Source organism: Adiantum capillus-veneris, chromosome 10, assembly GCF_014529385.1.
Source record: "Adiantum capillus-veneris isolate H3 chromosome 10, ASM1452938v2, whole genome shotgun sequence".
Lineage (NCBI taxonomy): Eukaryota > Viridiplantae > Streptophyta > Polypodiopsida > Polypodiales > Pteridaceae > Adiantum > Adiantum capillus-veneris.
The window spans coordinates 76,152,502-76,170,898 of NC_140940.1; the positions used below are offsets into that span (position 1 = coordinate 76,152,502).

The 18,397-nt window shown below is 43.7% G+C and overlaps 1 protein-coding gene across 6 annotated transcripts in view; it reads right to left on the minus strand.

Annotated features, from left to right (window-relative positions):
• Nucleotides 1-2,199: 2,199 nt before the first annotated feature.
• LOC147449090 (inositol hexakisphosphate and diphosphoinositol-pentakisphosphate kinase VIP2-like) overlaps nt 2,200-18,397 on the minus strand; it is a 205,702-nt gene continuing 189,504 nt past the window's right edge. For 5 of the 6 annotated variants that reach the window (XM_086521669.1, XM_086521667.1, XM_086521670.1 and 2 more), the window contains 6 exons: nt 4,085-4,156; nt 3,464-3,720; nt 3,291-3,348; nt 3,001-3,165; nt 2,837-2,911; nt 2,200-2,765 (listed from right to left, as the gene is read on the minus strand). In XM_086521669.1, the coding sequence (XP_086377795.1) occupies nt 2,517-2,765; nt 2,837-2,911; nt 3,001-3,165; nt 3,291-3,348; nt 3,464-3,720; nt 4,085-4,156 (876 nt within the window). In that variant the 3' untranslated portion in view covers nt 2,200-2,516. The remainder of the gene's footprint in view (nt 2,766-2,836; nt 2,912-3,000; nt 3,166-3,290; nt 3,349-3,463; nt 3,721-4,084; nt 4,157-18,397) is intronic. The other variant, XM_086521666.1, reaches the window with a different exon arrangement.

Here is an 18,397-nt window from a genome sequence, read left to right on the forward strand (position 1 = left end):
TTGCCTCATTGCATAACAAAGTTCATTTGTTCACGTTGAATTTCTCTACCTCAAAACAAACATTGTTCTTTACCTTGCACACTCGGACAAAACTTGCACTCAATTACCAAGCCAAGAGTGCACTTCGATTTTACAATTTGCCACACCTTTTATATTTCTTTACGCCATTGGTTCACTTAGTTTACTTCAATCACATGTTTTCCTCACTACTAGATGCTCTGTGTGAATTATTGTGTGTGTTAAATTAAATGGTTGATACAAATGTACTTATTTTTTAATATGATCCAAAGCAAGGAGGACCCACAAATGTACATTACAAAGTGCGGGCAACGCAATATGATGACTGAAAGCAAATCCACTCAATCTATCAATATGATCATTGAAAAGACTACCTTATGAGCAAACAAAAGAATGACACCTACAACTAAACAATGACTCAACCACAAAACACTAGCACCTAAAGTCGCTAGGTACACTTAAAAAGTTTGTTGGTGTTCTCAATTCAAAACTCACAATGGAGCAATTGAACATATACAGATAACCGCTAACTACCAAAAATAGTATGCACATCGGTACATGAGCGCCAAGAATTAGAAATCACATATGACCATATATTTGACATATGAATACATTAAGCAAGACAAGTGTCATACTTGTTGCATTGATCCAAACAACAACATGCCTTAGCAACATAGTATCCCGTAGTTCTTCACCACAAAACACAATTCAAAATTTTTGATCCATGCACCTATATATACAATCAAAATCAACACATAGATCATGTTGACCTAGTTGAATTATGTTCGACTATATTAACAATGTATTCCATTAGTCATGAGTTTAGCATTGTCTCACACTAGCTCGTTCTTATTTTATATGGTGGACAACAAGAGCCAAGTATTGCTACTCACACATGACAATCCAAGCAACAAGAGGCAAGAGAGACTGCATTTAAAATTTATGCAATCACATGCCAACAAACGAAAGGAAGAGAATAAGCAACACGAACAACTACAAAGGGAAGATCTTAGCGATGTTCTATGCAACCAACCATTTGCTAGAAGCTTTATTTTTTAAAAACTCTCCAGTTCCAAAAATTTGCATGTAGTAGACATACTTAAAAAACATTCATCAATATAGACAATAACACAAACTTCGTTGAATAGAACATTTTGGGAGCTCACTCAACGTATTGCAAGAAATACATATTCTTAAAACAAACAAGAATGAACCCAATTCAAGGAAAGATATCAATTCACTATACCCATACCATATACACCTTTTCAAAAAAGGATTTTACCAATTCAAAATCTTTTGCTTCTTTCATTCCCACTCCTTGAATACTATGTTCTTTCAATAAAATGTCTTCTTCTACGTTCACTTGATCAAAACTTCATCGTTAATATGGTCTCTATTCCAAGTCCAAAACATCTTCATTCTTACAATGTTTGCATACACTTCTCCCCACTCCTTTGAATCAAAATAACAAATCAAAACTATGCTTTGACATGACCCAATTGCATTAATGTCCTCTCATAAATTGTTGAATTTATCACCTACTTTTAAATTGTTCATTGGTCATTAGAATGTCTTTAATTTCATGTCTATTAATCATAACATGTTTTTTTAAAACCCCCCATTCCTACATTGCAATCCATTATAGTTAAACATAATTCACCAGAAACTTCTACGGCAAGGCCAGCCAAGCATACTAGACCGTGTTGCAACTATAATATCAAAATTGTGCCAACATGGTTGTTGCTTAATCCATCGCAATGCATGATGGAATCTCCCAAACACCTTCCGACGCGATGTAATAGAACATGCGATAGGACAAAGAACTATATGCTATGTGGGGAAAATGTGTGTGTGTGTGTGTGTGTGTGTGTGTGTAAACGATTTGCATTCTTCTTCACATGGGTCAAACTCTAGTCTTTGTGTTCTTTGTGGCACCGATGCAATTTTCGCACCTTCCATTAGCACGATGTGGATCTCTTTCCTTCATTCAAGATTTCACTTAGGCAATCCTTGCCCTTGATGCTGAGGACATATGCCCATATAACCTACAAGTCTCCTATGTTGCTTTTAGAGCCTTCACATTACAAAACACCTTTGTGTTCTTCCCTTTGTACAACATCTTTCTGATGGGTTTTCCTCACTTTGGGGTTTCCCATTTGGGATTAAAAATGAAAAAGTGTGTGAGAGAAATGAAATGCTATATTATCGTCTTCAGAAGGCCAAAATGACCTATTGAGACCACAAAGTTACAACATGGTGGAATCCAGTGGGTACAAAAAGAGATTTATGTCTGGGGTTTGGTGTTGACGGAATCTTAGGAGACTAACGCTTGCAGCCTTGCGGCTTTTTGCAAGCTGCAGAGATTTGTAACCTGCTCTCTTCACACCGCTAGTCTATTTCTCTACAAAAATGGGGATATTACAGCGCTAGACCAAGGCAACCAGCGATTACATGCAGCCCTCAATGGGAGAGCATTGGATTTTCAACCTGCTACCACTCTATCCTATTTTCTGGTTAGGTTGTTTATTGAAGGGCCACAGGTTCGCAAGCCGCTCCAAGACCCCTCCACTTTTAGGGAAAAGACCCGCAAATCCTTGAGGCGTGGATGCAGGAGGGAAGTCCTCAGCAGGCATTGCAAAAGGCTGGACCATGCTTTCGAGCTTGTGAAGAGTGAGATAAGAGGAATCTCCTTGCAAAGTCACTGGCGGATACACGGGCAATGTATGATCCTGCTGTCGGGGTGACACCTGTAATGAATCACAGACCTTTCAGTCTCTTTGCGGAATGAACAAATGCAATCTAAGCTTGTCAATATTACCTCAAGAGGACTTACAGCAGCTCCACAGCTGAATAGTACCTCTATCCGAAAACGTTTAGGATCATTCAGGGGAACCTGTTATCATTCAAGATATAGTTTTACACACAAAATAATCCCGGTGATAATGTATTAAGAATATGCTGCCATGGAGCTCATATACTCACCCCTGTATTCTCATACATCCTCAACACAATGTGAGTAAGATAGTCCAGCTCTTTGGTCTCAAATATCTTGTGCAAAGCATCATTCGAAACAAGGGCCTCCCCTTGCAGAGAGTCATCCAGATTACAATACCTCAAGACATTGATTAACGAATGTATGTGTGACTCCTGCCATGAAGACCAGAGAAAGAAGAGTAAGCTGTAGAGCACACACCTAGTAACTTGACTACCTTCCTTAAATAGACATTCAACGCCAAAGGACTCCAGATTGTTCCAAGAGACCTTAAACTCACCGAAGTGAAATACAAGCGGGTGCGGACATGTCGCTCGGGAGTTCTTACGTTTGCATACCTGCCAGGGCATGAGACATTTTTAGTATGTGAGTAGAAACTCAAAGAGCTGAAAAATAAAACATGTCCAAGTGATCAACTCTTCAGGCTAACAAGGGAATTCACACACTGATTACTTGGGATCCAGCCGGTATTGTGTCTCCTTATCATCATCTTCTTCAGCATCCAATGATTTTTCGCTATTGGAGCTGGATCTCCTTGAACTATCGACTTTTGTCCTGGATTTAGCGGACTTTGTATCGTCGTCTGTCAGCTTTGATAGCTTGGGGGCAGGTGCACAATCCTGGGCATGCTTTAGCTCTGCAATGTTCATAGCTTCTTCACGGGTGTTTCGAAGGTCAATCAAAAGTTTCCCAAGAAGCTTACGAGCTATCTGAAACGACATGCAGTAGGCAATCAAGAAAGCACACAGCTGTTATCAAGACTGCTGTCATTGTACAGAGAACTTTGGTTGAAACACAGAGGAAACTTTCAAAAGATAGAAACACATTCAAAGAGTGAAAATAAAGCTCTAAATAAACGAAACAAGATTTAGAGGAGACAACTAAAATCTTTACCAGGAACTCGCACCGGTCAACTTAAACATAGCATAAAGAACTGTTGCATGACGCAGACATATTCATAAAAACATTTAGAAACCTCTCACTTTCGGTGCTGCATGCTCATGCAAACTGACCGACTTTATTCAACCTGAACTCAAATGATCATGTGAAACGCCAGAAAGAGTGTATCGTTACCTTTGATCCTATTTTCAGTTTATGCACTGGATTGATTCCATACTCATTGGGTATGACACCATCAGCAAGTGCCTGTCATGAAAATAAAAACAGTAATGGACTATTATGACTTGGTTGTCATCGCTTAATCAACATGTTTTGTCAATCAAATGTCCACTCTGTGGCATGTTAGTTGAACAGTCATCAAGAAAGAAGACATGAACTAAATCTAATTTGCCAACAACAAAAACTTGCAAGGGAACATGCAATCAAGTGTATAGAAGCACACGGCTCTGCTAGAATGTAGTGAGTGCAAATAGCCTACTCAGATGCCTTTTTTTGTCAGAAAAGTTGTCGTTTTAAACCTTAAGTAATAGAACAAGGGGAAATCACATTCAATGAAACATGGAGTCCTCAGATTCTACATTTTTTGGGACAATATTCTAAAAAGATTTGTTGAATGCTTTGCTGCCTTTTTCAGTTTGACTTCTCTACCCTTGGTTTATGTGATTGGTTCAAGGGTTATGGTTTTTGCATCTAGGTCAAAGATGCAATGGGCCATTGCAACTTGCATTCACACATTCAAAGATCAACACGATTCTCAAACAAAATTTCATGTAGATTAATAGAGATAGGACATGGATGACTACTTGGAAGTTGGGAGTTGGGGAAGAAAATGGCTTTCCACAAAAAACACATTATTGAGGATGGATATATTCTACAGCCGAGATACATGGATTCACACCTCTCGCACAGGCTTCAAAGTGTCATAGGACAGCTTGTATTTTTATTTTTATTTCTTTTCAGACACTGATCTACATTTAGAGACCAACACATCGACCACAAATTCGCAACAATAGGAGGAGAAATACAATCATATTAGCAAAAGACTACAATGGGGCGCCAATGGTCAGATAAACATACCCGAGTGTACGATCTAGACAAAATGGCAAATGGGAGGGGGGTGTATATTCTAGCTAAATAACATAGATGCAAAGATAAAGTACTCAAGTAGAGAGACAAGAATCATGTGACAGGTTTAAAGGTTAGGGTTTCTGTGTCGAGGTCATAAACGCATCGGTCCAATGCGTTCGTTTGTCCCTCCTCAGATTCACTCTCCCCAAGAAGGTGGTCCGTGCAAATCTCTTGGTCAAAGCCGCCGGCCGGAAATCCTCTGTCCCAGACAATTCTCTCTATGAAGTATTTTGCATCTAAAGTCATCTACGTGGAACTAGGGAGATCTGTGAGACCTCCAGGCCTTGGATTAACTTGATTGAATTTTGGAGGAAGGTAAGCCGACAGGCCTAAAACCTAGAAGAAGAAGAAGAAACCGAGGAAAATTCACCTTACGGAGTCTTGCCGAGTGGCCCAAAGGGTTAGGAATTAATAATCCTAACCCTTACCAACTTTAAAGCTCTCCCGAGGGCCCCAATTAAATAAAATAAACACTCATGAGACGTAGAGAAGGATCACACGTGGCAACAGTATGGACCTCGCGTTTTACATTGAGCATGACACATGGCAGCAATACGGAAATTCCGCTTTTTACGCATTACACGTGGCAATAGTTGTACGGATTTCCACTTTTTACGCTGGCTGTGGGCAGATTTTACGTGAGTTTTTTGATGCTGGTGCTTTTAGGATTAAGTGCTTTTGAACACAATGCTTTTGGGGCTCTACTTTTGGCATCCCTTGTACTATTTATAAGTGCTCTAGGGGGCACTCCTCTCGGAGAGAGTTGGACCCTCGCGAGTTGTACTTTGCGAACAATAATAATAAAGAAATAGCAAAAAGGGCGCAAGTCTTTGGGCGAGTGCGTCTTGGCTCGGAACTCCGCTGAGTCGTGTCATCTACTCTCTGTCACAAACCGCTGACGTGTCAAGCAACTGAAGACCTCATATGACTTGCAAATCCCGGCTAAGGGGCCTAAACCGAAGAAGCTGCAGAAGGAGTTCCCACCAACTTACAGAACCTCGCCGAGTGGGGCAATTCATAAAAGGGTTTTTACCAACTTATGGGATCTCGTCTGATGGGGCCCAAGACCCTAGGAATAAACATTAAATAAAGCAAGACCCCCTCACACACACTCAATCTTGCGTGGAGAATTGATGACCTGGCAGATGATGTACGGACGTCCGCAAATAACGTTGACATAAAGGCATTAAAATAAAGCAAGACCACACACACTCAATTCCTTGCAAGCAGTTGATGACGTGTACGGATAGCCCGGAATTCAAACTGCCATGATGATGTGGCAACGATACGAATTTTTGCGTTTTGCGCTGACAGTGCTGACGTGGCAAGAGTACGGATTTTCGTAATTCACGCTAGCAGCTTTTTGGGTTCCATGTTTTTGGGCCTGATGCCATCAATACTATAACTTCTACCCTATCCAATTCTCTCTCTCTCTCTCTCTCTCTCTCTCTCTCTCTCTCTTATCATTTCAAGATGTAGATATATGGCATGATGACACCTTTCTCCATTTCCGTAAGACCACCCTGCACGCCATTCGGACGAATGGTGACAGTGCAACTATACCTTTCTATATATTTCACTCTCTCTCTCTCTCTCTCTCTCTCTCTCTCTCTCTCTCAACGAAGGCACGCAATGGAAGAAGGAGAAAGAGGACATGCACGTAGAGACACAAGCACTTAAGGCGGATTCACAAGCACTCACAGAAGAGGTCTCAGCCCTCAAGCGAGAGCTTGCTCATAGAGAAAGCAATGGACTAGAGGAAGGTGAATTCCAGCCCTCGGTGATAGAAGAAATCAAGGTCATCAAGGAACAGGTACGGATGATCAAAGAGGAAGAGAAACAGAATGAGGCAAAGACGTTTTCGTGGATGAATGTAATCACGAAGACACAGAAGAAGGCGGATGAGGCCGAGAAATGGATAGAAGTCGCTAAGAAAGGGAAAGGGAAAGGGAAAGAAACCACATCTATCCCCACTCCTACAATCATCAACATAACTTTAGAAGAAGAGCAGTGCAGGAAGACTAGAGCTTTGCACATACGAATAACCAGTCTAAAAGACCGAGATGATGTGGAAGGGGAAGTCAAAGAACTTCTCCGCATGATGGGTAGTGAGGCTACTCATACAAAGGCATGGAGGGTAGGGAAGAAGACAAAAGGAAATGGGGAGACTTCAAAAGAAAGAGCTCTAATCACGCGCTTCCCATCTATGGAGGCAAAGAAGGACTTCTTGAAGAAGCGTCCTACACTAAAGAAAACGGGCATATTCCTTGGAGATGACCTCACTATAACCGGCCTGTACAACGTAGAGGGCGGTACTATTTCAATTACCTGTTAACTTTACACAGAGCACTGAGAAGGAAGAGAACACAGTTGCGTCCAGCGACTAGAATGTCACTGCGCACATGAGACCGACACCCTCTAGGCCCCAAAGACTGGCGCCCCTTTCGGTATTTCTTTATTCAAATTAAGGTAGACGATTCGACCACTTCGCACAAGCTTTCACAAAGCTGTCCAAACCTGGCGAGGACTGAAAACGCAGGTTTTCGACCTGATTTTGGCAGCATAACGATGCAAAAACCCCTGTAGGTCAAAAGTACCTGTCTAGGACGGATTCCCTCGCTATCTGGAAGCTTTCTGGTGAGCTGTCACAAAAATTCAGCGGGCTGTAATTCCCTGTTTTTCACTGCCGGGTGCCCAAAAGCCTGTACACGCATCCCAAGGCTCTCACGAGGCTCCCCCAGTGTTCCCTTGCAGTTTAGGTGCGAAACCCTAAACCTCCAGAAAAACACAGCAAGCTGTAATTCGCTTTTTCGGATCGTTTTTAGCGGAGCGAACACGCCTACGCGTGTCCCAAGGGCTCCCGCACACAATGGGACAGTTCCCATGTGAATTGGACGAGTTTTCACGCGAGAAAACTCTCCGAACTCGCAATCTTTCGCGATGGAACTGTGCGTACCTATGGGGGATTAGCAATTAGCTAATCCGGTTCCTGTTCAGAAGGCTCTTGCCTTGGCAAACGCGCATAAACCCCCAGAGCTGTACATGTTCATCTGAGTAGCCCAACTAGTGGGGCATTACAATATGTACCAAAGGGGAGAGAGAGATGCACGAGAGCAAGTCATCGCGCTACATGAGACAGAGGAGAAGGCAAGCTTTCCATTAAAGCTGTAGACCTGCACCCACTACTCACACACATACTGTAGGTCACTTATTATCAAAAGTCAGCCTCCTCTCTCAAATTGGGCATCCCCTCTTCATGCTGGAAGTGGCAAAACTACATGGAGCCTCCATGTGTCCAGTTTGCCCCTTTTGAGTTAATTCTCTAGTTCCCACTGACCTATAAAGTTATAAGTGACTTTCCGAGTGGCCCAGACTTCATTTGGCGCACATAGGCTTCCATACTCATCAGAATTTAGTGCTAACTAGCTCGACCAGTGCCAGACTGACCGACCTAGACTCCCGCTGTGAGAAACCTATTCGGCCGCAACCGTTTCACACTGGCCATGCAATGTCCACTTGCACCTTTTCAAGGGTTCCGGGGAAAACAAGTAAAAATAAAATAAATAAAAATATCTAGTACTTATTTACGAAAGGCAACAGGAAAAATACACCTCCTGGTGACACACCCCACCCTTGAAATTCTGCAAGCGACCTCGCTTGCATGCCAATAATACATGCAGTATCTCCTGATATCACATATATTCTATGATGGGAATCCAAGATATACATGCTTCCGGACATTTAGCGTTGGACGATTAAACAATCCCACCAACCTGGCTACGACACATATATCAAGCATAGAAGTCTTCTAGTGTACTCTAAAGCACAAACTTCTCTAGCTAAATTCTGTATGGAAAGAGTAGATACAATTGCTTAACTACTCTCTTGAGCATCATGAACCATGCTCTTGCCTTGCTCCAGAAAAGGCTACATCAAGTCACTGTGGGTTCCATCTGAAAGGCTTCAAGATACAATTGCAATAGCTGAGGTGAATCAACCAATATAGACTCTTCCATCCATTTGGCATCCAACGATGGATAGTTCTTGAACTTCACCAAATAGCGTCTTGCAACCTTTCCTCTAACCTTTCTTTCTTTATGTGCCAATATTTTTTCAGGAACAAGGATTTCATCCAATTCTTCCACTTTGGGTTGTTCCTCATCAAGCATATTCTCTGGCACATCACCAACAAAGGGTCTTAGAAGGCTGACATGAAAAGCATTATGTATTTTCCAGCCTTCTGGTAGCTTTAACCTGTAAGCTACATCGCTGATCTTTTCTGAAATCTGAAAAGGACCATAATATCGCATACTGAGCTTAGAAAACAAGCGTTCCTTGCCTTTCCTTTTCCTTAACCTGGCCTTTTCAAATCGCAAAAGCACCCAAATCACCAAGTGAAAATACAAGTTCATGACGGTGACGATCAGCAGCTTTCTTTTGCTTAACCTAAGTCTTCTCAAGAGCAATCTTTAACTTCCTATATGTTTCATCAATATCTTGCACATACTTGTCTGCCTCAAAAATCTTGTCCTTCGTCTGCAAAATGGGCGGGACTTTCTTCCCTCCTTCCACTATCTCAAATGGTGCCTTACCTGTTGACGTATGCACAGTGTTATTGTAAGCATATTCAACCAATGGAAGATGGTGTTCCCAAGTTTCCTTGTGCTCTGACACATAACATTTGAGCACGTCCAGAACAGTAGAATTTGCCTCTTCTGACTGTCCATCAGTTTGCGGATGAAACGAAGAAGAGAACTTTAGCGTAGTGCCCATGTTCTCAAACAATGCCTTCCAGAAAAGACTCGTCATACGTGGATCCCTGTCACTGACAATTGACTGAGGCATCCCGTGATATTTAAAGATATTGCTCATGAATATCTTGACCATGTGTTCTGGCTTTATCTTCTTCCTCGCAAGAATGAAATGGGCCTGCTTACTGAACCTACAAATAATAGTCCAAATCTCATCATTGCTTGTTTGCGTCCTTGGAAGATCAAAGATAAAGTCCATTGCTATGCTTTCCCATGGCCTATCCGGGATCGGCAATGGCTGCAACAATCCCGGTTGCTTTTGTCTATCAAATTTGACTTTTTGGCATACTAAGCATGATCTTACAAATGTGTCAACATCTTGATGCAAAGCTGGCCAGTAGAAGAATGCCTCAACCCCTTTCAATGTCGCATCAATTCCACGATGCCCAGCATAAGGTGGAGCATGACTTTCCATCAAAATCTTTGGCCGTAACTGTTTAGTAACGCATAACTTTCCATGCATCATGAGAAAGTCATTCTTAAGCATATAGTGCTCATGATGTTGCCCATCAACAAGCTGGTCATAGATCCTTGCAAAATCTGAATCTTCAGCATATTGTGTCTTCATTTCTTCTAGTTCACAATGGTACGGAATTGACACTGCTGAAATTTGGGGCTTTCGTGACAACGCATCAACCACCACGTTCTTTTTCTCTTGCACATGCACAATCTGAAAATGGAACATTGACAAGATGTTTGCCCATCGCATGTGCTTCTCAGACAACTTCGTCTGTGTGAGAAAATATCGCAAGGTTGGATGATCCGTTTGGACAACAAAATCAGCCCCTAGCAGATAGTGTTTCCAACTAGTGAGAGCATGAATTACTGCCAGCAATTCTTTCTCATAGACTTGCAAGTTCCTTTCAGTCTTCAAAAGAATTCTGCTCTCATATGCGACTACTCGGCCATTCTGCATTAGAACTGCACCAAGACTATAGCCACACGCATCACACTGAACCACAAAAGGTTTCGAAAGATCTGGCAAAATGATTACCGGATCTGAAGTCAACTTCTCTTTCAAGTGTTTGAACGCTAAAATTTCCTTGGCTGTCCACTTGAAAGTAACTCCTTTTCCTTGTAGTGCATGGAGAAGAGAAGCAATCTCAGCAAAATTTCGGATGAACCTCCTATAGTAGGAACATAAGCCTAGAAAGCTTCGAATGTCATGTATGGACTTCAAGTCTGGCCATGACCTAATTGCTTCCACTTTAGCGGGATCCATGCGTATCCCATCCTTTGAAACAATGTGCCCAAGGAAGTGAATCTCTTGCAAAAAGAATTCACTCTTCTTTGCATTGATGAGTAGCCTGTTCTTACGTAACTCATTGAAAACTGCAATCAAGTGATCCCTATGCTCCTCTTCAGACTTCGAATAGACAATCATGTCATCAAAGAAGGTACCCACGAAGTTTCTATGTGGTCTAAAAATTATGTCCATCATTCTATTAAACGTGGCACGAGCATTTGTGAGACCAAATGGCATGACAAGAAACTCATAGAGACCAAATGTTGTCCTGAACGCAGTCTTATGGACATCTTCTGGCCTAATGGGTATCTGATGGTAGCCACTCTTTAGGTCTATCCTTGTAAACAATGACGCTACCTCAAGCCGATCAAGAATGTCATCTATCCTCGGTATGGGGAACCTGTTCTTGATAGTATTCTTATTCAAGGCGCGATAGTCAATGCACATGCGCCATGAACCATCCTTCTTCTGCACCAAGAGTACAAGCGAACAAAAAGGGGATGAACTGGGCTGAATCAGCCCCTTCTCTAAAAGCTCGTTGACCTGACTCATAATCTCTTTCTGCTGGGCTGCACTAACCCTGTATGGTGGTCTATTCGGTGGACTAGAACCTGGCACAAGATCTATGGTATGATCCTCAGGTCTCTCAGGAGGTAACTCCCCTGGAAAAGAGTCCGAAAAACAATCATTGAAACCACTGAAAAAAGTTGACCTGTCTTCATCTAAGGTAGACAAATTAGATACAACTTGAGGTACTTCTTTTGCAAAGATCAAGTACGCAGAAAGATGATTCTTTATTACAGATGAAATAGCAGAAGCAGAAACAACTAGAACAGACTCGCCTTTAAGCTTTACATCAAGGACATGAGTCTTTCCTCTATGTACAAGGGTAATCTTTTTGTTGTAAGTATCCACCATAGCATGCAACCTGTAACACCATGGGATACCCAGTAACACATCACAACCCTCAAGTGGCATAATATGAAATTCTTCCGCATCCACATAGCTCTGAATAAGCAGACGAAGCTTCCCCAAAATGGGAGTAACAGGCTCTGAATAACCTCGGCATGCCAAACCTGCTTCCCCTGTCATACCCATCTCCTCCGCACGAATGCCCAACTTTGATGCCAATTCTGGTGATATGAAATTTGCACGGGCTCCTGGATCAAAGAAAACCAGCACTGCCTGGTCTTTAACTTTGCCCCAAGCTCTGCACAGCTCCGTGGCATCTGTGTTTGGCTGGTCTCCAACCAAATCTGGAACAAGTCCTGCACTTGGCTTTGGCTTCTTCCCTTTATGGTCTGACTTGTCATCCTTATCCTGTGACTTCTTCTGTGGGCATTCATTTGCAAAATGTCCTTCCTGTTCACAAATGTAGCATTTCTTGGCCTCCCTAAGAGCTTTCCTTTCTTCCAAAGTTTTGCCAGAAAAATGCCTTTTTTGCCCTTGTCCTCGTCCCGAAGAAGATTTAGACTGCTTCTTGGACGTATCACCTTCTTCAGTGGAGGGCTTCTTTGCGGGAGGCTCAAAAGACTTTGCAGCAACATTGCCCTTGGCTGAAAACTGTTTGCCCTAGGCCCCTTTCTTGTGGCTATTAAATCCATCGGAATCTCCCTTCGACAGATTGCTGGCCACTCTTGCATTCTCTATCAACTGAAACATATTCATGACAGTAGTCTTTGTGCAGTAGTCCCTGATTTTCTTGGGCAATCCGCAACAGTACTTCTCAATCTGTTCTGACAATGGCACAAACCTGTAAGAGGTGACTGGCAACAGTGCGGCCCAAAACCGTTTATTGTACTCTTCCAGATCCTCACACTGTTTAGCATTCAACTCGTGCCATTCCGTCATTACATCCACTTCAAAAGTGTTTGTCAACCATGCAGGCGCAAAAAGTTGTTTGAATTGGACCCACGTTGTTGGGGCTTGACCCTGGTTCAACAATGCGGTCCACCATTGGAGCGTATTCCCTTTCAAGAAAGTGGCAGCCTTGCGTATCTTTGAAGATTCCGTGAAGTTTCCTCCAGCATAAGCTGCATCGAACTGCTGTATGAAGGTCAAAGCCTTTAATTGATCCTCAGTTCCTCTGAAAGTTTCAAACTTCACTCCTTGCCCACCTTCCTTGTAATACTTTAGCTGACTCAAAGGAGCCACATTATCATAAACAGCTGCTCATTCCAGCACTCGCATCAACTGTTTTCCCTGTCATATCTGCATTTTGTACGCATGGCTGCGAAAAACCAGCCATACCAAATTGTGTTCCAGGCACTCAAAACTGGCCGTAGGCACCCTAAAAACCTAGTTGGACACCCATGTTCGCGTACATAGGGTTACCCATGCCTGTTTGCATTGTGTCCCGAACACATTCCCTGGCATATAACCTGTGGAAGGTCCAGCCATAGCTTGAAACACTGAACCACCTCCAAAATAACTAGGATAAGTATTAGGTAATGGAAGGGTCTGACGCATAGCCTGTTCATTGCTCCCTTGACCATTCACAAACGGTTCCTGTCCAGCTAAAGCAAGTTGCTTTGGATCATTGGACACCGCTAGTTGCTCAACCACATGGGCTTTCCCTCGAGCATCATGAGTCCTCTGTGCATTGGAAATCTCCTTTTCTTGCAACGGCTCAGTCATGCCCTATGTAGGAGGCTGAAAACCCTGTGTCGGAGCCTGTAAGAATTCCTGCATCCTTGGGTTGTTAGCCAACTGCTGAAACATGTCCATGCAACAACGCAGTTGAGTTCTAAACAACCTGTCCTCTTCTTGAAGAGTTGAAGGAATTTTTTCTGTGCCATGTGAGGAAGATCCCTCTTCAGGTACTTGGTCTCTCTTCTCTGCCATATCGACAAGCTCTGTGTTGCTTTCACCCACAACAATCCACGCTGCACTTTTTGAAGAAAAAGTGACTATCCCGTCGATGGAACCATATAACCGGCTTGTACAACGTAGAGGGCGGTACTATTTCAATTACCTGTTAACTTTACACAGAGCATTGAGAAGGGAAGAGAACACAGGGTCGTCCAGCGACTAGAATGTCACTGCGCACATGAGACCGACACCCTCTAGGCCCCAAAGATTGGCGCCCCTTTCGGTATTTCTTTATTTAAATTAAGGTAGACGATCCGACCACTTCGCACAAGCTTTCACAAAGCTGTCCAAACCTGGCGAGGGCTGAAAACGTAGGTTTTCGACCTAATTTTGGTAACATAACGGCGTAAAAACCCCTGTAGGTCAAAAGTACCTGTCTAGGACGGATTCCCTCGCTATCTCGAAGCTTTCTGGTGAGCTGTCACAGAAATTCAGCGAGCTGTAACTCCCTGTTTTTCACTGCCGGGTGCCCAAAAGCCTGTACATGCATCCCAAGGCTCTCACGAGGCTCCCCCGGTGTTCCCTTGCAATTTAGGTGTGAAACCCTAACCCTGCAGAAAAACACAGCAAGCTGTAATTCGCTGTTTCGGATCATTTTTAGCGGAGCGAACACGCCTACGCGTGTACCAAGGGCTCCCGCACACAATGGGACAGTTCCCCTGTGAATTGGACAAGTTTTCACGCGAGAAAAGTCTCCGAACTTGCAATCTTTCGCAATGGAACTGTGCGTACCTGTAGGGGATTAGCAATTAGCTAATCCGGTTCTTATTCAGAAGGCTCTTGCCTTGGCAAACGCGCATAAACCCCCAGAGCTGTACATGTTCATCTGAGTAGCCCAACTAGTGGGGCATTACAATATGTACCAAAGGGGAGAGAGAGATGTACGAGAGCAAGTCATCGCCCTACATGAGACAAAGGAGAAGGCAAGCTTTCCATTAAAGCTGTAGACCTGCACCCACTACTCACACACACACTCTAGGTCACTTATTATCAAAAATCAGCCTCCTCTCTCAATTTGGGCACCCCCTCTTCATGCTGGAAGTTGCAAAACTGCCTGGAGCCGCCATGTGTCCAGTTTGCCCCTTTTGAGTTAATTCTCTAGTTCCCACTGCCTTATAAAGTTATAAGTGACTTTCCGAGTGGCCCAGACTTCATTTGGCGCACACGGGCTTCCATACTCATCAGAATTCAGTGCTAACTGGCCCAACCAGTGCCAGACTGACCGACCCAGACTCCCGCTGTGAGAAACCTATTCAGCCGCAACCGTTTCACACTGGCCATGCAATGTCCACTTGCACCTTTTCAAGGGTTCCGGGGAAAACAAGTAAAAATAAAATAAATAAAAATATCTAGTACTTATTTACGGAAGGCAACAGGAAAAATACACCTCCTGGTGACACTCACACTCACACTCACAGAGCTTGCTCAAATGAAAGAAGTTATGCCCGAGATAATGATAGCTCGAGAGAAGGGGAAAGCGGCCTTGTACAGAAATGGACAAGTGGTTATTCTGGAGAAGCGCCCCGCATGATGGTGCGAGACCTCTGGGACCACACTCAAAGTGGCTACATGGAATTGTAATGGATCTTTGCGCCTTGACGTAGGGACCTTTGAGGATAGTTTCACAGGGAGAGACATCATTTTCTACTCTGAGACGCATCAAGCCCTGGGACCATCCATGCCCCATGTGAGCGGATACAGATGGGAGACAACTTGCAGACAGGAGACTCGATCAGAGCGCAGAGAACGAGGTTCAAGAGGAGTGGCAATCTTATTAAGGGAGGAGCTACAGTCTCTGATATATATAGCTCGGAGGGATGAGCATGCTAGGTACATGTGGATGAGACTGAAGGCAGAGACAGGAAGATATCTCTACATCGCTATTTGCTATTTCCCTCCTAGTACGTCAGTATATGCATCACATAGAGGAAAGTCCCCCTTCTCTATTTTAGATGATGATATATGGGAGTTTTCCAAAGATGGCGACATTATTATCTTGGGGGATTTCAATGCTAGGACTGCCCATCACCAGACAATATTCTATGATACCTTAGAGGAGTTGATGCGGGAGCTTGATATTACAGAAATGGGCCTGTCTAGATTATCACAGGATGAGCAGACTGAGTATGGCAGATACTTGATTGATACGGGGACTGCACATGGATTGACCATTTTGAATGGCCTACAGAGATTCTCTACACCTGGTGATTTTACATGCTTTCCACATCGGCATGGCGCTAGTACAGTGGATTATGTTATGGCTCAGCCAGGACTCATTCCTTCCTTTCAAGATTTCGTGGTGAGAACTAGGCTGGTTGGGGTAGCAGTCGATCATGCTATCTTGTCTTTCACTCTATCGTTCCAGTTCAACACAACTCCATTGGGAGAGGCCTCCACACATACTCGGTAAACCTTCACGAGGGAGACGGATCACATGTATACTGATGAGATATACACGCAGCTATGCACTCAGGAGCCAAGACGACCACTAGATGAGCTCACCCAGATTCTGACAGAGACGCTACATGATGCAGCATCAGAGGTATATCCCCACAGCCAGCCTACATGCAGACAATCTGGGAGCATGCCTCATAATAGTTGGTATGATGAGGAGTGTAGAGAGATGAGGATCAAATTACAGAGAGAGGTACTCATGGATACTACTTCACATAGACAATCACAGATTATCTTCCGCCGCCTAGTGCGACAAAAGAAGAGGGCTTACCCATCTCAATTAGAGTGTGATCTATATTAGCTGTCGAGGAGTCAGGACTCTAGTGAGGCATGGAGGCTTTTCAATGAGCACTCTCCACCGCCAACCATCACTTCCACGGGGGAATATGCTACATCTCTCTATACAGCATCAGGGCAGCCACCTTTGCTTGACCCTCTAGAGGCATGCCCAAAAACATGTACTTTCTTTTCTACTGAGAGGGTAAGGAAAGCCATTGACAAGATGAAGACAGGAAGAGCAGAGGATCATGATGATCTGGTAGCAGAGAACTTTATCCATGCCAGAGATATGCTTGTAGAGCCTCTTGCTATGATGTTTAATAGAGCCATGTATGAGGGTTTCCATAAGACTCGGAGTATGTCCACTATTGTGCCTATCTTCAAGTCGGGAGATCCTATGCTTCCCGGGAATTACCGAACCATCATGGTTGGTCACACTCAGGCTAGGCTATATGCATCAATTCTAGAGCATGAGTTGAGTAGATGGGTAGCGAGAGAGGGCATACGGGCAGCAGGACAGGCAGGGTTTAGGAGAGGTTTCTCCACTCTTGACCAAATTTTGACACTTAGAGCCATTATTGAGGAGGGTAGACACCATGGCAAGAGGATATATTGTAGCTTTGTGGATTTCCGCAAAGCCTTTGATTCAGTGCCACGAGCCAAACTCATACGTAGATTGCAAGACATGGGGGCGCCCACAGAGCTGATATGGGGGATCTTAGCTTTATATAGGACAATGGTAGGACAGGTACACACTACTCGGGGCATGTCCGGCATGGTTCACTCCACCATTGGGGTGAAGCAAGGTTGTCCCCTATCTCAGGCTCTCTTTGGGAATAATCTAGATGAGTTTTCAATTATGTACATACAGAGGGTGATAAAGGTGCTCAGCTTGCGGGGACATGGATTCCGTTGCTATTATATGCTCATGATATTGTGCTGATCTTCGATTCTCCAGAGGGGATCCAGCGTCATTTGGATACATTGCATGTATTTGCACGGGACAGTGGATTGTCTGTGAACCTTGGTAAGACCAAGGTAATGGTGTTTAACACCACGGCGTAGTGGGTAAAGAGGTCCGACCCCACTTTTACATATGGTCAAGAGACTGTGGAGTATGCTGATACATACACTTATCTTGGGGCGGTTTTCAATGGTCCAGTATTTTCCCTGAGGCGTGCAACAAATACGCGATTGACCAGAGCCTATGCAGCATTGGGGAGACTTGAGAGGATATGTTCGCAGGTTCAGTTCCAGGAACCTCGGACAAAGCTTTGGCTCTATTGACACTTTGGTCACTTCGGCCATGCTGTACGGAGTGGAGATATGGGACCCTCAGTTGATCATCATATAGCAGAGCTGGCAATACTCATTGATGGAGATGTATGGAGAAGCCCTTGGTGTCTATGATTTCTCGGATGATTAGGGCCAAGGCCTCAGTACCACATGACATTGTTAGGGCGGAGCTCGCTGCTCCTCCATTGGTAGTGGAGGCACTCACTCGATCAGTTTCATTTATGCATAGCACTTGGGCTCTCCCTAGAGACAGATATGCTCGATTAGCACTTGAGTCTTCGTGACAGCTGGCATTGCAGGGAGATAGATCATGTTGGTATGCAGAGATGGCATCTTGGTTTCAGTTACATGCCTTTAGTATGGACTGGCTACCCCCATTTCAGTTCTCTCTGGATACACCCT